Genomic DNA, 22,078 nt, shown 5'->3' on the forward strand with positions numbered 1-22,078 from the left:
TACTTATTTTACCGAGGAATTTACCAATTAATTCATTAAAAATCCTACAATGTGATTTCCTGGATTCTTTCCCCCCATTCTGTCTCTCATAGTTGAAGTGTACCTATGATGAAAATTACAGGCCTCTCTCATCTTTTTAAGTGGGAGAACTTGCACAATTGGTGGCTGCCTAAATACTTTTTTGCCCCACTGTATATATACACACACACACACACTTGCTGGCCACAGTAAATTAGATTTTGGAGAAATGGCACTCATGTCCACTTTAATTCACCAAAGTTCTCATTGTAAGCCATGATAAAGGTATTTACAGTCCAGCTTTGCGTCGTTATGAAATGAGTTATACATGAAACAAGAATCTACGTTTGGATTGGCAGCAGCAGTGTGACTTTGAGTCCTGTTGAACAGCTGTGTCAACTCAGCAGAGGTTGTCCTCCTGATACACAACTGCAAAAGTTAGAAACTAAAACTTACTTCTCAAAGGTTATTCACATAAACCTTTTCTATTGAAGGCTATGTTTGTGGATTTTCTATTTTTTCTATTTTAGTTTTAGTTTTATTTCTAAGTATCTCAAAATCATCGTAAAGCCAAATGAACAGAAAGAGATCCTGGGCTGTTTTTAACCTGTGCAACCAGACAACAATATAGCAACATAGCAAGTATAAGTTGATCATCAAAGTCAAAAGCCATCATTTCCCTACTATCGATACAACTCTCCTTTGTGACAGTTAAACACATTTCAGTTTACAGTGATGCCATTTGTCCCATAAAAGTAGTTGTTAACATCCTTTGTCATTAAACTCTTGCTCTGTTGTTATTTGCCATCACTGTTGAAGCACTGACTATTTGCCGTAGCCATCCTTACACAAGTTCACTGGTACATATTAGTTTGCATGTTGGCAGATTCATGTGTGGTGGAGGTGGTACAGCTAGTTCTTCATTTGTGATAAGGAAGGACCATAGATATAGAAACAGATACCATATTCGGTCAAGATCCGCCAGTAAACTGTATACTTCACTACAAAACACACTCTAACTTGCTAATTGCTGATTTTCATGACATTTGGTTTGCTTTAAATCTGAGAAATTGAACAGTGACATTGATATATTATATTATATTATATTATATATGGTTGTTATATATTATAACAAATAACCAGGTGACTTTAAGAATATATAGGGAGAATATAATAAATGTTATAATAAATGAAACTCACAACTCACAAAAGCTGACACTAAATAATTTACACTTGATTGTTGTTATTTCAGAGATCAGAGCCTGCATGTACCACTAGAGATTATGGCTACTCAGAAAATTAATGTTTTGGATCTTTAACTCCAGTATATAAACAGTATCATATTGAATTTCTCACATCAATCAGTTTTAAGTAATGAAGTCAGCATCTCTCAATACTAACGCATCTTGACCTCTCCAATATGCCAGACACATACAGTAGATGCATAGCAGTGACATTCAGAAGTGAAGCAATGAGGTATGTATGTTTCTATCTAACCACATGGAGGCCAGCCAAATTTCAGATTACATACTACGTCCTAGAAAGACAGTGAATTATGTCCTCTGAATCTTATCTAGAGCTGTCTTTAATGACTGTTTTCCAAGAAACATTCACATATCCAATCATGTTCTCAAGTACGTGATATTATTTTGTATTACGACATTTCACATTTTATATTCTGCCTTATGAGCAGCACCTTTACTGACGCACTGTACGTGGGTGCAATTTTAAGGTGCTTTCCTTAAGTATTTGTATTTTTGCCACTTTATACTTCTACACCACTGCAGTTCAGAGGGAAACACACTATTTTGTCCACTACAGGCAGGTGAAGATGTCTGGTCAGAGTCACTAAAAAGATGTTTAATCAGCACAGATTGCATGCTCATCCCTAGGCTAATGAGTTGAACTCGAGATTAGGATTCACTTCCCATGATATTTATTTGGATCTCTACTGATGAGACCTCCTGCTGCCACTAGTGCATTACTGCTAGTGCATGCAACACTGAGCATTTTCACTCTGACTTCATTATCAGTCTCAGCTACTGATGTCCAATGAACATCGCCTATCTCACATGTTGAGAAGCTACAAAAATGTACGTCAAGTTGTTGTTTGATCACTAAATATGTTATTTTTTTGCTTAGCCAAAGAGGTTTGAAGGAAGCCTCTTTCCGACACTGAGGAAAGAGCTGTGGACTCAAGGTGGTTAAATATTATGTTATGTAACAGTGAGAAAAGCAGGCCTACGCTGGTACACTGGTCAGATGTTGTTTAGGGGAGGGGTCTCCTTTTTAAAAGTCTGGCCGACAGTCAAACCTGGTTCTCACAGTTTGGTCACGATGGCGAAATTGGGGATTTTGGTAGCTGTTGCTGTGTTTCTGGAGACGGTCTCTGGGACCTCCGTAAGTGTCACAAAAACTCTTACTCTAGTGAACCATGTGCTCAAGCTCTATGTGCAGTATCTATGGAACAGAGTTCACTATGTGAAATAAAAGCTGTATTTTCTGCACCCACAGACTTCCTGAAATGTACGAAATCAAGAAAGTATGATTGTTTGTTCATTGTTGAGAAACCAACAACTGATAGATATTTTGTGTTGGAACACAAGTCTCCACGTATCAACAACCCATTTATTTATAAAAAAGCATTCCTTAAATTGATCAGTTACATGAATTTAAATGTGAATGCAATATGCCACAGTTCATTGGTGTGATTGATTTTGAAAAAAAAAAAAGCTTTCAGCTATTTATTTTGGTGGACTTTTTCATGGGTGTCCGTAGCTCGGGGTGGTGTACACAGAGGGAGGCATGGTGCAGGGGGACAACATTCGTCTTGGGTACCGCCGCCACATGGACGTTTTCAGGGGGATTCCCTTTGCTGACATGCCTGGAAGATTTGAGAAACCAAAGCGACACCCTGGCTGGGACGGTGGGTAGACTGATTTTACATAAAGTCGTTTATTTCGAATTGAACAGATTGATCAGGTTTTATTTTCTAGCTGTAGAGGTAATGTGCCATGACAACATGCATCATTTATTCTGGAAATTTTCAGAAGTGTGTATCTATTGTTAGGTGTTCTGAAGGCCACTGAGTACAGGAAGAGATGCCTTCAGTTGAACCTGATCATGACCGACACCAGAGGCAGCGAGGACTGTCTGTACCTTAACATCTGGGTTCCTCATGGCCGCTCAGGTAAAGACTGACAGAAGCCCAGAGTGTCATACATATTTGACTATACTTCAGTCTACATACTTACTCTATATACTTCTGTCATTCTTTCTGTCTACTAGTGTCCACAGGCCTGCCGGTCATGGTCTGGATCTATGGAGGAGGCTTCCTGGTTGGAGGCTCAATGGGTGCTAACTTCCTGGACAACTATCTGTACAGCGGGCAGGAGATTGCAGACAGAGGAAACGTTATTGTGGTGACGATGGGATACCGTGTGGGGACTCTGGGCTTCCTGAGCACTGGAGACGCCAGCTTACCTGGTAGGTGCCAGTTTATTTTACAGTGTTTACAGTAACAGAATTGTACAGATCATGGAAGACGTTAGCTTCCCTGCCAACTTTATAAAATACTCCATCAGATAAGTAATTCCTGCTGTGACTGAGTGAAATGTCTGATCCTCGTCAGGAAACTATGGTTTGTGGGACCAGCATGCCGCCATCGCCTGGGTGCACAGGAACATCCGCTCATTTGGAGGAGACCCTGACAACATCACCATCTTTGGAGAGTCTGCAGGTGGAGCTAGTGTCAGCTTCCAGGTGAGAAACATTTTGTGTGGGATGATCGCTAGATGATAGATATGAAATTAAATTGAATTCATAATTTGCAAGTATGAATCCAATTTAGTTCGAAACAAACTAAAAATACTATAATACCTTGTTTTTTTCTGTCTGTCTGCCCACAGACTCTCACTCCCCACAACAAAGGGCTGTTCAAGAGAGCCATCTCTCAGAGTGGGGTCGCCCTCTGCCCCTGGGGCATCATCAAGAACCCACGCACGTATGCTGAGGAGGTGAACAACAGCTTCTGACATGTTTATCATTCCAAGAGAACTTTTAACACCCTTTGTTGGAATAGTTAATGGGGATTAAATAGTTTACATATAACCTGAGAAATAATTCATGATGATTTGAACCCTCTCCCCAGGTTGCTCTGAAGGTCAGCTGCCCCACCGATGAAACTATGGCTGCCTGTTTGAAGATGACTGATCCTGTGCTCCTTACAATGGCTGGCACTCTCAGCCTGTCCAGCTCACCTGACCGTAAGTGCTGCCCTCCAGACAGCCTAGTTACATTTTCATTTTGGACATTGTGCTGGTGCTTTATACCTGAGCTAAGCACAGTGAAGAAAGTTTTTATACCTTAATTCTTAACCAAAGGAAAAGTGAATTTTTATGCCAGAAAAGAGGCTATTTTACCATTCGCTCCCCAGATTAGTAATCCTGGCTACTGTACCTTAACTACTTACTGTCTTTATGGGGTGTCTAGTGTGTGCTATGGGTGTGAAATGACAGGATGGTAAGTCACCGCCTGTTTTCCATCCATTTAAAGTGAATTAATCATGACCTCCAGTGAAGCCTCCTCTGCAGTGGAGATACAACTGGAGAATTAGCACCACCTGCTGTCTATCCTGATGTGCCCTAATATTTGTCTAACAGTAGTGGATGGCAAGAATTCACATCTTCTTTTGCCAATTTTCTGGAAATTCATGTAAAATGTGCGCTAAAATTGAATGGAAACTTGGCTATTGAGTGTCCTTACGGATCCCGTCACACCAAAGCTGACTTCAAACTGCCCAATGTCTTCTAAAATTTGCACTTGGACACACAACAAACTGTACATCCAACAACTAACTGATCACCAACATGCCTGTAAATCCTGCAGTGCACATCTTTGGACATGTCTGCCACATGGACTATAGGTACTATATATATACAAAACTATTGAGTGGTGCTTCCATTTGCATAGATTATGGAAAAAATATCAGCAGATCTAGAAAATGGCAAATTAGAATAGCAGTTATGTATAACACATATAGATAGTATTGTATATAGTAAGTGTGTCATTGTATCTGCCTCCCTCAGACCCTCTCGTAAATAACCTGGTTCTGTCTGCTGTGGTCGACGGCGACTTCTTGCCGGATGAGCCGTACAACTTGTTCCACAATGCGGCTGACATCGACTACCTCGCTGGAGTCAACGACATGGACGGACACCTCTTCACTGGTGTAGATGTTCCCTCAATCAACGCCCCCCTGCTGAACACCGCTGTGTGAGTTTAAAGCATTTGATCATAGTGTGAAACATTGACAACTCTGCAACGGATCTACCTGGTGCAACACACTGTAACAGTTTTCCTTGAAGCAGTGTTTTGTCAGACCTGATTTTCAAACCATCCTGATTGCAGTGATGATGTGAAGAGGCTTCTGGCTTCATACACTAAGGAGAAGGGCATGGCTGGTTTGGACAACGCTTACTCCACATATACCGCAAACTGGGGATCAAGACCCAGCCAGGAAACCATCAAGAAAACTATTGTGGAGATTGGAACAGACTACATCTTCCTGGTTCCTACTCAGGCTGCCCTTTACCTCCATGCTTCCCATGCCACGTGAGAATAAGTCACTTTATATACAAGCCCTTTTGTTCCACACATTGCTTTACAAGGTGGGGAATAAAACCTGGGCATGACATTATTCAACAAGCTAGGAAAATCAATTTAAAGAGGCTTTAAAGGTGCTTCACACCTTTACTTTTTTTAACAAGACGAAAACCAAACTTTGGTGCGTGTTGCCAGGAGTTCCCCAAGGCTCGTTTTGTGTTATCTGGCAGGTATTGCCTGCTCTAGGACTGTTGTTCAATTGAATAACTTACTTAACAGTAGAATGATTTCTGTTGAGTCAGTTATTTAATCAAAAAACAGCCCTAGAACTAGTGACAGTTCACCAGATAACGCAAAACAAGCTCTGGTGAGCTGCTGTATTTGTCTTTATTTATTTAGCCCCCTCTTTGGTGAAGTCATAGTCACACCCTTAGTTTTTCCTTTTCTGTCCAAAGGACTGGCCGTACCTACTCCTACGTCTTCTCTGAGCCCAACCGTATGGGTGGCATTGCCAGGCCCTACCCCAGCTGGATGGGAGCTGACCACGCTGATGACCTGCAGTACGTGTTTGGGAAGCCTTTCACCACACCACTGGCATACTGGCCTCGCCACAGAGATGTCTCTGGCTACGTGATCGCCTACTGGACCAACTTTGCCAAAACTGGGTATAATTTTGCAGACACAACACAACAGATGAAAATACAAATAGAAACCTAAAACTGCCACAATTCAGTTGCTTTTTTCTCTGGTTATGTCCACAGAGACCCAAACAAAGGAGATCTGAAGGTGCCCGCTACCTGGCCTAAATTCACCAGCACTGGACACCAGTACCTGGAGATCAATTCTAAGATGAACAAAAATTATGTGAAGCAGAAGCTGAGAATGCGTTATGTGCATTTCTGGACCAGCGTCCTGCCCAGCCTTCCATAAATATCTCAGAATGAAGAGCTCGTGCAATCACTGTGCACCTGCAATGTGGATCTATAGATCTGGTATCACATCAGTATTGGTTCATAAAAAATAAATTGATTATGGCCTCAAATTATATTTCCTTGGATTTATTTTATTATGTGTTGTGCTTTTTAAATTTGCAATATATAGCAATAATAGTGGTGCAGTGGAGTGTTTTAACTTCGTAGTGCAAAATAAACTAAATCATAACACAATGAAACTATATGAAATGTATGCATTTTATGAGGTTGCACAGCCGTTTTGTTTCCAGTCCATCTGCCTTAGCCAGCGTCAAGTTAAGCAAGTTTACATAACTAGACAGCTGATGGTGTTAAAGGCAATTTGCTTATCAAATTCACGTTAATGCAGGGCATGATGGCATAATACCAAAAATTACATATAGGTGTAGATTTCCATAATGCAAATGATGAAATTTCTTCAGAAAGGACAGGTCAGACCAGTTCCAAACAAGGCTTTCAGAGGTTGTTATTACTGTTTTGGAGACAGTTGAAATTAAATAAAGACTGTGGCTGTCAACCATGATGAACCAGATGTAATAGATGAGGTGAAATAAGTGGGTTAGGACTAATTATCAATTTTTTAAAGCCAGCATAGCAAGGCTGCTACCCGTCTGCTAATGGGAGGGAAAAATAAAGTTATGTCATGTTTTGTGTAATGGGTATAGCCTGGCTGTGTAATATATCCTAAGCAGTGACTTAAAACGCTTCACTGACTATAGTCCTGTGTCCAATATTCATTTGTCTTTTTATCCTGGTAAAACAACAGCAGGTCAATCATTTTCTTAAACAACAAATTATTTTTTGTGTTTTTTCATACTGTCGCTTCCTGGTCCTTCATATTCTGTTATCTTCCAAGTGTCAAGAGCTAGATTTATCTTCAAAGCAGCACACGCTGCCCAGAAAACACACAGGAGAAGCAAACACAAACTATCGTAATAGTAATGTGAATTAAGATAAAGGAGAGGCTGTTCAGCATTCAACTGTCGTATACTTAATCACTGTCATTACAACAAAGACTTATTCTGTCACAAAAAATATATTTATGGAAAATCTAATAATATTAAAAGAGGTCTATATGACAATTACAGTAGTAATACACACATCATCAAGGTCAATTTCTTCTTCTGTGACCTAGCTACAGATACAGAAAGCTCTGCAGTACGATAAAATATAACCTTTCTCACATTTCTCTTCCAAATTCTTCTTTAATTCTTTAAATATTGTCTTACGTTGTTTATAATTTCTGTCAACAGAGGAGTGTCTGATGTGTTATGGCAGCAAGGCTTGTAAAGAACTGGGCTTCTCTTAATCATCATCATGAACAAAATACTAAAGTTCAAATACATTTTTTCAACCAACAGCAGTTATTTTTGGAGGTTTTATCTAATCTCAAACCACGTGTTTTTTTTTTCTTTTTTTTGCTAATCTGAGAATAAGTCCACCTGTTTCTTTGAATCAACAACAGATTTTCCATCATCACCAATGTGTTAATGTGTACAATGTATGCTTGTCAAACAAACATTTCACTCCTAATATCAAAGAAGGAAGTCAATGTCAGTAATTGCGAACCAGGTCAATCATGGCACGGCTAGTTGGACAACTGGGTCATAGTGCGCATGTAAAGGTTATATAACATCTATATTTTACCATTTATTTTCTCACGAAGGGGGAGGAGGGGGGGGCGTGGGGGCTTCTGAATATAAGCCCCTGGTGAGGCATCCACTGGTTTCTGGACAGCCATGGAGAAACTCAAGATCCTGCTTGCTGTTGTCTTCTCTCTGGGAATGGCCTCAGCAGCCTCTGTAAGTCCAACTCATTAGCAAACATGATACATGATACATACATGATTTGTATGAAGTCATTAATCTGCTCTTTGTGATTTGGGGGTAAAAAAAACTTCTACTACTGTTGGGATGAATTGTTGAATTGGAATTCATTTATAAACCCATTCACTTTCTGTGATTGCAAATCATTAACCGAAAATGTAACCGCTGCTCAGACATATTTTGCTGTGCACCTTTTGCACAAATAAGAAAATTCTAACAGCGTTACATCATTTCTCCAAAGCGCATTATATTTACAGAGACCATCTGAAAAGTTTCTCATACTTTATACTACATACACAATCTTCACTATTATTTGAATATCTTTTTTTAACAGTATCACAATTCACTGCATTGTTTATTTCACAGTTTCATACTGTCATTGAAGGTGAAAGCTCTTGTTTAACTGTGTCTCCAGCTGGGTGTGGTGCAAACAGAAGGTGGCAGTGTTCAGGGTCAAAACATCCCCCTCGATCGTATCCGCTCCGTGGATGTTTTTAAGGGAATTCCCTTTGCTGCCAAGCCTGGAACATTTGAGAAACCCAAACCTCACCCTGGCTGGGATGGTGCGTAAATAGAAGCTTGGAAATCTCAGTAACACTGCAAAATCCTCGCTGGGAACAAAATGATCAATACTGCTCTCATCTCCAGGCATACTGAAGGCAACAAAGTTTGCTAAGAGATGTCTCCAGATCAGCATGCTCCAGACTTCAAGTTTTGGTAGTGAAGACTGCCTGTATCTCAACATTTGGGTTCCTCATGGCCAACAAGGTAGCTTTTTTGTGTTTCTATATCTTAATGGTAGAACCACTGATACGGTAAATGTGCTTGCTTGTGAAATGTAAAATGCTTGTCTTTTTCACCCCAAGTGTCATCGAATCTCCCAGTCATGATTTGGTTTTATGGCGGAGGCTTCATGGTTGGTGGTTCTATGGGGCCAAATTTTCTCAACAACTATCTGTACAGCGGTCAGGAAATTGCAGACAGGGGGAATGTCATTGTGGTGTCTGTGGGATACCGTGTGGGAACCCTGGGCTTCCTCAGCTCAGGGGACTCTCGCTTACCTGGTAAGTGCAGTTAATGGGATTACATGGGTTACATTTGCCAGTTCTCCTTCCTCCTCCCAGCCTGCATTGTGCACAATGTGGGGTAGAATATAAAACCAGCCTGGATGCCTGTGTGTCAGCAGACTTGTTAATAATGTTCTTTTCACTCAAAATTTGCCACCACAACAGGAAACTATGGTCTGTGGGACCAGCATGCCGCCATCGCGTGGGTCCACAGGAACATTCGTTCATTTGGAGGAGACCCTGACAACATCACCCTCTTTGGAGAGTCTGCAGGTGGAGCTAGTGTCAGCTTCCAGGTGAGAGGCTTTAGTAAAAACACATCCCCACACAATGGCTGTAATAATGGTTGATATAGAATCCATTAATACTTTATAGGTAAGCAATAATGCATTATTAATAACCATTTATGGGTTGCCAGATTACAGAAAAAAACACTTTGGCTGGTGTATATTACCCTTCTGAATCAGTCTGTAATAAAGCCTTCAGTCACAACTTATTGGGTTTTATACTCTTACAAAGTAACCTGTGTAAAATCCAATAACCACATACAGTTTGAGGTCTGAAAAGTGTATTTTTATAATTTTTTTTATAACTGAAGCCAGCCAAATTGGCAAATAAACCAAGCTACATACTAACAATTGTATATTTCATGTATGGCTTTCTACCCAGACTCTCACCCCCCACAATAAAGGGCTGTTCAAGAGAGCCATCTCCCAGAGTGGTGTTGCGTTCTGCCCTTGGGCTCTAAACAAGAACCCACGCAAAGTAGTAGAGGAGGTATGTTATTGCCAGATATCATGAGATGGATGCCACAAAATCCATATTGCAAATCTATAGGATTCCTTGTATTGATATTAAGGTTTAAATGCTCATTTCTAAACATTTTCTGAACTCAAGTACACAATCATCCATTTGTCCCTGGTAGACTGTAGAGATACAGACTAATATCTAAGACTAATTGTAGATAATACGTATTGGAAATTAGACATTTAATATGACATTCAACCTAAAACCTGCTCATGTGCTCAGGTTGCTGAGAAGGTCGGCTGCCCCACTGATGACAGGATGGTGGCCTGTCTGAAGTCAACCAGTGCTGTGACTCTCACCATGGCTGCTCCACTCGTCACACAAGGCTCCCCAGACTGTGGGCATTATTCTCTGTCAATAGAGCAAAATACTCAATGATCCAGCTACTTTAATGACAAAATATAACAGGCAATCAGCATTCTCAAATGATGTTGTAAAATGACTCTCATAATTGTTAAGTGAAATGATTCCTTTGTATTTGGTCACAATCCTACAAGTCACCATGAAATGCAAAGTCAATTTATCACACAGCTACAACACGCTTTACACACAAACTTATAATACCGTATAAATATGTGCATGCTATAAGATGCTACCTCAGTTGTTTCATGTCTCTTCATCCTAGATCCCGGTGTGAAAAACCTGCCTCTATCTCCCGTTGTGGATGGAGATTTCCTCCCTGATCAGCCGGTCAACTTGTTCCACAACGCTGCTGAAATTGATTACCTCTCAGGGGTTAATGACATGGACGGACACCTCTTCACCATACAGGACATTCCATCGCTTGGTAACAAGACTCAGGAGACTCCCATGTAAGGCAGATTTGTCCTAAGAGGGAGGGCATTTTTTAAAGTGAATCTATGAAAGCCAGAGAATTTCAATATGGAGGCCAAATAAAGCAGAGTTGCAGAGTCCTTTCACTACCAGGGTTCTCTACCTTATTTTCAATGCAGAGAAGATGTAAAGAGGCTCCTTGCTGCGTATACCAAAGAGAAGGGGCAAGCTGGTATGGAGATTGCCTTTGCTGAATACTCATCTAACTGGGGATCACCTCCCAGCCAGACCACCATTAAGAGAACTGCTGTGGACATCGGGACTGACTACATCTTCCTGGTTCCTATACAGACTGCCATTTACCTGCATGCTGCTAACGCCAGGTGAGGCAAAGTGCTTGATTCTTTCACCAAAAGAAAATAAGGTCTTTGAAGAGCAATGAACCAAGCCTTTAGTCTTTATACGATGACAGACTATAGATAGATACAGGCTAAACCAGAGGTTCTCAAAATTCTCATACTTGTGACAGATGGTGCTGATTTGCTGTGGTCGCAACTGTCTTGCTCGCTTCCCTCCTGACCTCCATCTCTAACTTTAACTAGCAGCATTAACATCCATGACAGAAAGTCATTCCTGCAGCACTCACAAGGTTCCACCAGTTCCCATGAAACCGGTAGCTTTCTACAAGTTGTCATAACTAACATGTCAAATGCTTGTGAGGTGGGTGCTGATTGAAGCAGTAGCCGAGTAGTGTGTCATAACTATGAAATGATAAGATAATTATCAATACTTAATGCATGCATTTCATGTCATGTTCACGGGCTGCCCAAAATGTTTCTGCGTGCCACAATTGGTCCCCGGACCACACCTTGACAATCCCTGGCCTAACTGTGATGATCTTCAACAGGTCCGGCCGTACCTACTCCTACATGCTGTCTGAGCCCAGTTTAATGGCTGGACCGGCCAAACCCTTCCATGACTGGGTGGGAGCCGACCACGCTGATGACCTGCAGTACGTGTTTGGGAAGCCCTTCACCACGCCAAAGGCTTATGGGGACAGACACAGAGACCTGTCTGGCTATATGATCGCCTACTGGACCAACTTTGCTAGAACTGGGTAAAACACTCTTTGCGTGCATGTGCAACTTTTTTTACATCTTGTAAAATTTTACTACTAAAAAAAAAACAATTTTGTCTTTTACTTATCTTCACAGAGACCCCAACAAAGGAAACCTGAAGGTGCCTGCGACCTGGCCTGAGTTTACCACCACTGAACAGCAGTTCCTGGACATCAATGCTAAGATGAATGAGAGCTCCATTGGACAGAAAATTAGGCTACGTTTTGTTCACCTTTGGACCAGCATCCTTCCCAGCCTCCCATCACATGCTGATAACCAGTGATACATTTTTTGTTTTAAAAAGACACCAATTATACAAATTTGTTTGTATTATTATTTCAACAATAAACCTTGAGAGTATCATAAGTATCCTAATGGTTGGACTTGGTACAACCTCACAGCCACATCACATCCCACATCATCTGAAGACCCATTGTGGCCGTCAGCCTTCGATGCAACATCCCAAAAATACTTTGTAAATAAGGTATGTCGTTCAATGTGAACGGTGAACACTCTGCTATTATATCTGTCTATATCATATTGTCTATTGGACTAACCAGCTCTACAAGAACAATGCTGATTATTTCCCTTTCTTCTACATGCATCAGCTACTGTGAGCTGTTCTGAGATCAGACAATTCAGTCTCAAAATTATAGTGGAAAAAGAAACACGTTTAACTTTGATCGACTACATGAGACACAGTCGAAACTTTTTAATCACTTGTAATCTGACAGGGGTTGACAGGGTGAATAAGTCAGGGCATTGTGTTGACATTATTTAATCAGTTGAAGCTGATCTAGTTTATTCTAAGTAGGTAAATCCAGAGAGGAAACCGGGGTTCCCAAATAAAAGTTCTACTCAGGTGGGTGGGAGTGGCTTTAATAAAGTGGTGCATCTCGTCTCCAACAACAAATCAAGACGCATCAGTCTGATGCTCTCCTCAGAAGTCACTGCGCCAGTGAAGGAGCAGGGACTCCACAGTGGAGCAGACAGGATGGGCAGTCTGAGCATGTCCACATGGAGAGTGGTAGCAGTTATTGGACTTGGAGTAGCTGCAGGGTTTTTCATACATGACAGAGACCCTCAGGACTCAGGGGCCAGCCGGTCCTCCTCATGGACAGAGACGGTCTGTTTCCCGGTGCGGGTTGTGATCTGCATCGTCGCAGTGGTCTGCCTCCTCTCCGTGCGCTGGCTGTACAGACTGCTCTTCTGCCCCCTGGAGCTGCTCAGAGCGCCCGAGGATGTGGGATACATCGCCGAGGACGGTCGCTCCAGAGCCCGGGCGGCAAACGAGGTGCGCCGGCGGAGGAAAACCGGAGAGCTGCCTCCAGTGTATCCAAACGGCTGGTACCGAGTACTGGCCTCACACATGCTGGAGAGGGGCGAGGTCAGAAGTGTGTTTGTTCTAGGTATGATAAGTAGTGGTGGTAAAATAATCATTACTTTAAACAGGTTATAACTAAAGCAACCAGCTGCAGCTTTAGTGAAAGCTGGACACACGTAACCATCATAAATAAAGGAGCATTATTAAAATAAATTGTATTTTATTTTGAAAGAATAGACAAATCTTATCCTATCTTATTATCCCCAAACTCTCGTTTAATGCAATAATGTCAGACAAACGGCTGAGCTCTGCAGTGGGACAGGCAGTGATGGATACGATAAGTTAAGAGACTTTATTTATCCCACACTGGACAAACTCACTTGTTACAGCAACAGAGGAGACAGAAAAGGTGCAGAAATAAAGTAACAGTAACAGAGTCAGTGCAAAAACAAGGGATGCGACAAAATGTAAAAATAAATGTTATGAGAAAAATCTAAAATATACACATGTGTGTATTACAAGTATGGCACAGTAGTAAGAAAACAAAATGAGTGGTGATAAAGTGCAGGTAGTGGCTATGATGACGATGAGACTCAGACAGGTGAGGCTATTAGTGAACCACCAGGAAAAGTTACCCACACTGTACTGATATGACTCATCGTCCTGACTTGATCTCAGTTCTTTAGGTTTGAAATGCCACTGCTGGCCGAGGACAAGTTGCTAGGATAGGAGAGACGGGCTCATATTGCAAAGTTGTTGGTATTCAAAGTATACATTCAAAACACAATGGCCTATTGTCTTTGAGTAGTTTAGAGCTTAGGGTGCTTAGTAACGCTTTCTTTTCAGACAAAGCCTCATTGTTTTGGTCAATCAAGCTGATTGAAGGTGTCATGGAAGCAGCCGTTGTGGTAACCGATATTAATTGAATTATTACATAATGGCAGCAAAACTGCAACTAAGGATTATTTTCATTAACATTAAATCTGATCTGCTGGTTCCTGACTAAAATAATATCAACATTTCACTTGCTAGTGCCCAAAACAATGTCTTCAGTTGTCTTGTTTACAGACTGTTACAAGAATTATCACATACAGAGAAATCCACAGTTCAAAGTCCAGCAAACATAACTTTTAACCTTCTGCAGTCCATCGCGTGTTCGTGTAGATCAGGTTTTATCATGAATGTGAATGAAGTTAAAGTCTTCATGACCAAATCTATAATATCATCATCTCACTTAAGTAAATTTGAATTATAAAGTTAATATGATCAAATATAGTTTAAGAGCTCTAGCTGACCCCTTTGACTTGGAGTGTTAATGGTGATCTGACAGCCTGCCCTGCATCAGGTCCCTTTAGGATCTTTAAAGCTTTGAATGTGTCATATTTATGTCTCTTTGATGCTTCATGTGCCGCAGTTCTGCTGCAAAGTTTAAAAAAAATGATGTTTGACTTATTTAGGCATGTATTCCGATTTAAGAAAGATACGCATTTCACATTTTTAATTGGGTCTCATGTAAAATGCTGTGGGACTGTTTGATCTCTTCAGAGAGTCGCTTTGAGTTTGAGCTCAAAAAGGTTTCAAAGAGCATGTGGTGCTTTCATGTCTGTCACATCGCCTACCTTAAATAAGCGAGCAAACAGTTTGAAACGTTTTATACCTGAAAAAGATATCCATCGGTAAGAAGAGAGACTTGCTTTTTTGTGGAGCGTATTTTTCTTATATATAGCTCTGGTCTCCCCCTCTCTCACGTATCCCTTCCCCAGCCCGTGACATTACTCTGTCCCAAATTCAGTTGAACCAAATTTAAACTGGGCTTCCTTCAGGATCTGCATCCTGCTGTGAGCGACTACAGCATCTCGCTCCTAACTTTTCTCTGCAGCCATCCATTAACATCATATATTAAATTCTGCCTAGTGTGTCTTTTCCCCTGTGCTGGTCTTGCACATTGCACTGTGGTACAGTTCTGCCCCAAGACAGTCCAGGGACAGCAGTGCAGTGCTGTGTCACCCCTCATTTGGATTAGCCTTATTTTGGATTTCTCAGAATTACACAGAGAAGTACTCTGACTAAACACTGCTAAGACTGGCTCTGCAGGCAGTCTTAACCCCAGCCTCTGCCAATCTGTGAGAAACCTGACCACTGTGGGTGAGCCAAAGGTCAAGCCAAATACAGTGCAATCTATCCTGGAAACCTAATCAGACCAGGCCAAGTGTAACCATCCACAGCAGTGACTTCAAACGTTTGCTGCTCCTTTGCAAAAGATGGTAAAGGCATTGAGCATTTAAAGTGGTCTTAATCTGTTTAACCCTTTATCGGGCAAGGAGTTCAAAATGCCGCCTGTTGCCTCATCATGAGTTAGTAGAACTACAAGATTTCTCCAAGCCAATCAGCGACAATCAGGCTACAGGACAGACCGGCAAGAAACCATATATGGTAACTTCATTGACCTTGATATTCATCATAACATTAAAATTTTTTTTGAAAAACTCACAAAAGAAAAAAAGTCTTGTAATGACCACCAGTAATGGTCTAGGGTTGAAATTTTGAATTTCTAAAGCCACTAAGAATTTGTAAAATTTGAAAATTTCTGATTTGGTGCCTCCCAGTGGTACTTTAAGTAGTACTTAAAAAATACACTGTAAACAGCGACGTACGCACTGTAGTAATGTATGTTATACTGTAATAATTTCAAAGATGCTAAAATCTCATAAAATTTGTACTCATAGAGGTTTTAATGAATGATTAAACAATCATTCATTTTAATGAAGAGACACACTTAAGAAAGTGAACTTTTGCACAACATTAACACTCTAATCTGACCCTGAGAACTGAGAATTTGGATGTTTCTGTGGCTTTAAGATTCACTAACTTGCTCCAGATAATTACTCAGGCTGATTAACACTAACATTCACAATTCTTGCATGTAATTTCACACCCTCCATTTCATTACATTACCATTGTATTCCAAAGTGGCAGCTCATTCATGAAAATGTTTGTCCCTGCTGTTATTAATTGTCCCAGGTGAGCAATTGGCAGTGTTTCGGGGCCAGGATGGGAAGGCCTACGTGGTGGACGCCTACTGCCCTCACCTGGGTGCCAATCTGGCCGTGGGAGGACGGGTGGTGGGAGGCTGCATAGAGTGCCCTTTTCATGGATGGCAGTTTCAGGGGAAAGATGGCAAGTGTGTGAAGATCCCCTATGCAGAGAAAGGTAAGAACTGAAAGTGGTGCAATGATTTTTGTTCTACAAAGGCACCCTCAGCATGTCTCTGTGCTATAGTGCCTTGATTGAGTGTATAATTTATAAGCAACTAAATAATTTAAATTAACAAGGTTCTTACACATTTATTACATACAAAAATGCAAATTTTTAATAGACCCATCCACATGCATTACTTTCACGTCTGTTTCTAATAATGTAAGACTTGCCTTGTTTGTGGCCTCTAGAAGCTGCGATAATCATTCATTTAAATTATATGTAACATTTTAGCGGAAAAAGAGATCTTGATGTTGTTGTTCTTAGAGCTTCATCAGTAAAATGCAACATTTGTCCTAAGGGTGGTGCTACAGGATGAATTGTGACAGGTATCTACTTTTAACATTTCAGTGTAGGAAAAAAGGGCAGTGCTTGCGGAAAGGTTAATGGGGTCAGTGAAAATATTAGAATTCAAGCCCTGGAGAAAAGGAATATTTGCAGCAAATCTGAATATATTTTGTGCAAATCTGGGCTTTATGTAAGCTGATGGAGTGCCTTAATGGAAATGTTTCATCCTGTCGAGAGCCTTTTCTGTGGTGCTTAAACATTAAATAAGTCAAAGTTGTCTCATCAAAAGATAATAGACGAGCGTTAGTTTGTTTGCCATATGTGAATAGAATAGGTGAAGCTGAGTATCTACTGTTAGGAGTGAACAGTGGCTTGTCAAAATGAAATGATTTATACATTTATACAAGAGACTGTGTGATTCAGATTTGGGTTTCATCTGCTCAGTGCCAGATTTCGCCAAGGTGCGCTGCTGGCCAAGCTGCGAGGTCAATGGCCAGGTCCTGATTTGGTTCCACTGCGATGGAGAAGACCCTCAGTGGACCGTCCCAGAGCAGGAGGAAGTTACAAAGGGCGAGTGGGTTTATCGGGGGAGAACTGAACATTTTATCAACGCTCACATACAGGTAGTAGCATATGAGTGTGTGTGTGGATTTGATTTTACGTACGCAGCATGAAGATGTTTTAGTTTGTTTGAGGATGAAAACCAATTTGTTAGATGTTATACTTTGTGCACTTTTATAAATAAGCAATGCAGTTGTAGAATTATGAAGAAACATCATCCCTCACTGTGGCTGCACAGTGAGCAGGGAGGGAAATAACCTCCCAAATGTTTACTTTCAATCTTCAGAAAATCCACTTTCTGTTGCTGTTCTTGAATTCAGCATCAAACTCCCCAGGAAGAGAAGATGTTTTTGCTCCCAAACTTTTAACACAGTTATGAGAATGTGCCACGGTGACCTCTCCTCCCTGTAGGAGATTCCTGAAAATGCAGCTGACATTGCTCATCTTGCTCACCTGCACACGGCAGGCATTGTAAGCGGAGTAGATCTGCGCTACACCAACAGCAAAACCTGGGAATTTTTGCGGCATGACTGGAAGGTAATGATTTTTCCAAGCTAAAACTACAATCCTCAAAAGTTTCAGAGATGTCACGCAAAATTTTCTAAGCGTTAAACACTACACAGATTTTTCAACAATGTCAGAAATATTTTGATTTCAGATGGTACAGATTCTATTTATTTTGGGAGGATGAAGTATAATTGAATATATCTCTTTGTCTGAATATACCACTGTATGTGCTTTGTCTGTGTGTGTTTATTGAAGGCTCAGTGGGAACCAGAGTCAGAGCCCAACAAACATTGTTCTCAGATGCTGGTGAAACATGCGCTCACTGTGTTTGGATGCCACTGGCCTCTGCTCGATTTTCATGTTGTGGCCAGACAGGTACAGTAAAGTTCAAAGCAGGAGCACAGTTCGCACATAGGTTTCCTGAGACTGATCTGTAAATTATATCGACAACATAATTGATAATCTTCTCAATAATTGAAATTAAAATGGATTTCACTCATATAGATAAGGGTTTAGATAAAAAATACCCCCAGAGCGCAGAATTTTTTCTCCTTAAATGTTTGTTAAACTTAGATTAACATCGACATTGCTTCTGGCTTTTTTGAAGACGCAACAGCTCTAAGGATTTCTCTTAGTTCAACTTTAAATTGTGAAGAGCCTAAAGGACTACTTTCCATAACTAAAGAGTTGAATTTCCATGATCTATAAATGTTACATGACACGCAGAAAGAAAAATCATTTCATGCACAGATCAGGGATCTCAGGCTCTGATCCTCGAGGGCCACAGTGCTGCAGTTCTGTGTTCCAGCCCTTATATCCCACACTACCTGATATCAAGTTACCTCAGGTAAGTTGGTTCAGGTGGTATGTGCATGCTGGAACAAAGACTGGCACCTTGGCCCTCAAGAACCAGACAGCAGAGGTCTGAAGATCCCTGCTTTAGACAGAACTAGGTTCACTTACGCTGTATTAAAGTGTAGTATGTAGACACGGCTGTGAAGTGTTCCTTCCCCCCCACACTCAATAGGTCTATGATTGTTGCTCATGCTTTACATTTAGTATTTCTGTTGACTTTACAGAAATTCCATGACCCATAGACACCCTGTATAACAAAACCAACAGGACCAAAAATCTCTAGCAATCTCCAGTGTAGAATATCAGAGGCCAGAACTCAGTGTTCATATAGTTACAGCTGGGTAAAAAAAAGCTGGTCTGATGCAGACAAATACCACATTTATTAGTTGTGCTTGAGCCATAAGCAGCCACTGTGCCGTCTGTGCCTTTTTTATCTGGCCTGGTGAATTATACATGATGGATAAGTGTACCCTGAAAGCACTCATCTCACTAGTTTAAGCAGTTGCAGAGGGCTGCAGGGGGAGCAGGGCCCTGGGAGACCCAACACAAATGTTGAGGGCGAGGATATGGTTATTCCAATGCAGTTGGGAGGGGGGGCGAGCATGGGATGAAATTAAACGCATGACTATATGAGAGGCAGTCATTGTTTGGCTTAAACGTTCATCGAATTGCATTAAACACATTAGGTGTATCAATGTTCTGATCATGCACATCACTGTACATATATTCAATACAGAAATATACAGGTTAGTCAGTTATCATTTGTCTGTGTTCTAGGTTGGTCCAGGACTGGTGTTTCTGCTGTTTGACCACAGTTTCTTTGGCCGGGGTGTTATCCTGCAGTGTGTGACTCCAGTGGAGCCTCTGTTGCAGTGTGTGTCTCACATCATCTTCTATCAGTCTGATATCCCACCTTTGGTGCCCAAATTCATCCTCACAGCAGAGTGCATTCAGGTGCTGTACACACTCTACTATCATTGTGCCATAGTCCTTCATTGTCTGATCAGTTTTGGCGCTGTACCCGAGACAAAAGTCTGGACTGAATCCACTGTTAATCTGTGATATTTGGTAGGAAATAAAAATTGTTTAAACTCCATTAATCAATCATTTTATAGTAGCAATGCATCAAATGACTGCATATATTGTGAAATTTCAATCTCAGCACTCTCATCAGTCCAGCACTCTTAGTTTCCAGCAGCAGCAGCCTTATATTTTATAAGGTATTTTGAAAATGTACATTAAAACTTACAAAGTAGCTGAACTACTTTAAGACCACTGTTGCTCTAAAGCGAAGAGATCATTGAGTGGATTTGCCTCCCGCTCTGCCTTAGGTTTTATTCTGCCTCCTCATTGCCACCAGAAGTGACACCACATAGTCACAGAGAAGGTGTAAATGGTACTCATTAAACTTGATAATGAACTGTGTGTTGAAGTGAAAAAACACAGCAAGTGATGTAACAAAGAGGAAAACTAATAAGTTGGCTCAAAAGACAGGGAGAAAAACATTTTTCTGAATGGAAGTGTGTGGGTTTGGCTGAAACTGCCTAAAGAATTTGATCAAAATATATTTATCCATTAGATGTACAAAATAAACAGAAAAATGACAGGTACAGATGGTGACTGTGTTTCTCCCTTAAAGAATAACTGACATTATGCTGAAACAATTGAATGCTTCCTTCTTCAAAATGCTACTCCAAGGTTGTGCCTTTTTGGCCTACAGGAGGGACCTGTTTTTGGCTGTGCTGCTGAGGGGTTATGCAACAATGTGTACCCTTGAAAAGTCTTATCTGCATCAGTGGATGGAGTATGATTACCGATTGTTTGAAATGTTCCTATGCTGATGCCTACAGTACGTTAAGCATGCTCTTCTACAAAACAATTTTACTTTAACAAAAGGAGCTTATTTTCTCAAATGTTAAATGCTGTCTCCAAACAAGCAGCCTTTCAAAAACATTACTGATATGAAATAGTCTAAGACCAGCAAAATTATTATTTAAATAAGGAACTACACGTTTAAAGAATAAACTAAGTCAAATAAAAAATAGTAGTCTTTAAGTCTATACCAAAAAAACATTAAAGTTTGATATCTATGGCTTTTTCTACAACCCCCTGAAATGTTTTAAAGTTTTACTTGATTGTTTAGAAGCAGAAAACAATACATTAAAATAATTTTATTAAATCATTTTGCTATTTTGTTCCTCCGTGTGGTATTAATGAAATTTACTTTCCAGAGGACGTTTCAAGAGGTGCAGTTTGAGTGTGGACTGAAATGCCAAATCTCAGCAGCTGATGGAGTAACTGTGGGGCGACATTTAATCAACAGCACTTCACACGGAAATCCCTGCTGATAGATTCTAATCATTCAATGCAACGACACAGTAAAAATACAGATTGTTCTTTCAGTTAGTTAAGTCTTAGTCGTGTTAAAGTGAACGTCCTTTTCTTTGTGAATCTTCTATAACTGTGCCGCATTGAGCCACACTGTCCTCAGTGGGCGTAAACTAGGACAGAGGAAGTGCTGAGCGTGAAAACAAACATGTTTCTGATGGACTTGAAGTCATAAAATAAGCCTACAATATATCATGTTATAATATTCATATTTGCTCAGTGTTTGTCTTTGTCACAGCTTTTTGAAATCATAATTTATAAACCTGTCCAGTGACATTTAGCTGTTTTCCTTTTCTGTCTAGTTTGAGCGGGACGTGATGATCTTTAACAATAAGAAGTACATCTCCAAGCCCCTCCTCGTGAAGGAGGATTCAGCCATCCAGAAGCACAGGCGCTGGTTCAGTCAGTTCTACAGCGAGAACAGCCCGCGGCTGCAGTACCAGCGCGACACTTTGAACTTCTGACCCTCCTGAACTACAGGAGGAGAGACCAGCAGAGAGGATGTCAAATCAGGGTTGTCATTAATCAGTCGTCACAGAGGAGCGAGTCCAGCATTGATTTGTAATCTGTCACATATGATGAATTCACAGAGGAAAAGAGGCCTGACAGACTGGTTCGTGGGACTGGGCGCTCTTTTCAAAGCTTATGTTAACCTTATAACCCACACCTCTTACCGAAGTGGATAATATGACTTTACAGCTTTATAGACGCAAGT

General features: G+C 40.8%; 3 protein-coding genes across 3 annotated transcripts; all 3 read left to right on the forward strand.

The window, feature by feature from the left end:
* The first annotated feature begins 2,311 nt into the window (after positions 1-2,311).
* Positions 2,312-6,664, forward strand: LOC139218430 (bile salt-activated lipase-like). The gene is made up of 11 exons (XM_070849972.1): positions 2,312-2,418; positions 2,797-2,944; positions 3,089-3,208; positions 3,307-3,504; positions 3,650-3,780; positions 3,927-4,034; positions 4,169-4,283; positions 5,106-5,292; positions 5,428-5,631; positions 6,078-6,287; positions 6,384-6,664. The coding sequence occupies exons 1-11, from the start codon at positions 2,356-2,358 to the stop codon at positions 6,550-6,552; spliced, it is 1,653 nt and encodes a 550-aa protein (XP_070706073.1). The 5' UTR covers positions 2,312-2,355; the 3' UTR covers positions 6,553-6,664.
* A 1,666-nt stretch (positions 6,665-8,330) lies between these two features.
* Positions 8,331-12,501, forward strand: LOC139218431 (bile salt-activated lipase-like). The gene is made up of 11 exons (XM_070849973.1): positions 8,331-8,395; positions 8,835-8,982; positions 9,068-9,187; positions 9,286-9,483; positions 9,652-9,782; positions 10,156-10,263; positions 10,516-10,630; positions 10,919-11,105; positions 11,247-11,450; positions 11,975-12,184; positions 12,282-12,501. The coding sequence occupies exons 1-11, from the start codon at positions 8,333-8,335 to the stop codon at positions 12,466-12,468; spliced, it is 1,671 nt and encodes a 556-aa protein (XP_070706074.1). The 5' UTR covers positions 8,331-8,332; the 3' UTR covers positions 12,469-12,501.
* A 678-nt stretch (positions 12,502-13,179) lies between these two features.
* On the forward strand, positions 13,180-22,078 carry LOC139219208 (cholesterol 7-desaturase nvd). The gene is made up of 7 exons (XM_070851014.1): positions 13,180-13,594; positions 16,531-16,719; positions 17,497-17,675; positions 18,025-18,150; positions 18,376-18,495; positions 19,753-19,929; positions 21,666-22,078. Exons 1-7 carry the CDS (start codon positions 13,180-13,182, stop codon positions 21,825-21,827), a joined length of 1,368 nt encoding a protein of 455 aa, XP_070707115.1. The 3' UTR covers positions 21,828-22,078.

This window comes from Pempheris klunzingeri, chromosome 19, assembly GCF_042242105.1.
Source record: "Pempheris klunzingeri isolate RE-2024b chromosome 19, fPemKlu1.hap1, whole genome shotgun sequence".
Classification (NCBI taxonomy): Eukaryota; Metazoa; Chordata; class Actinopteri; order Acropomatiformes; family Pempheridae; genus Pempheris; species Pempheris klunzingeri.

Bases quoted from the DNA above. Each gene is read 5' to 3' on its own strand.
- LOC139218430 (XM_070849972.1), top strand. From the start codon at position 2,356: ATGGCGAAATTGGGGATTTTGGTAGCTGTTGCTGTGTTTCTGGAGACG. The intron at 2,945-3,088 runs GTGGGTAGACTG...ATCTATTGTTAG, and splicing joins GCGACACCCTGGCTGGGACG to GTGTTCTGAAGGCCACTGAG. The intron at 6,288-6,383 runs GTATAATTTTGC...TTATGTCCACAG, and splicing joins ACCAACTTTGCCAAAACTGG to AGACCCAAACAAAGGAGATC.
- LOC139218431 (XM_070849973.1), top strand. From the start codon at position 8,333: ATGGAGAAACTCAAGATCCTGCTTGCTGTTGTCTTCTCTCTGGGAATG. The intron at 9,783-10,155 runs GTGAGAGGCTTT...CTTTCTACCCAG, and splicing joins GAGCTAGTGTCAGCTTCCAG to ACTCTCACCCCCCACAATAA. The intron at 11,106-11,246 runs GTAAGGCAGATT...TTTTCAATGCAG, and splicing joins AAGACTCAGGAGACTCCCAT to AGAAGATGTAAAGAGGCTCC.
- LOC139219208 (XM_070851014.1), top strand. From the start codon at position 13,180: ATGGGCAGTCTGAGCATGTCCACATGGAGAGTGGTAGCAGTTATTGGA. The intron at 16,720-17,496 runs GTAAGAACTGAA...TCATCTGCTCAG, and splicing joins GATCCCCTATGCAGAGAAAG to TGCCAGATTTCGCCAAGGTG. The intron at 18,496-19,752 runs GTACAGTAAAGT...TCTGTGTTCTAG, and splicing joins TTCATGTTGTGGCCAGACAG to GTTGGTCCAGGACTGGTGTT.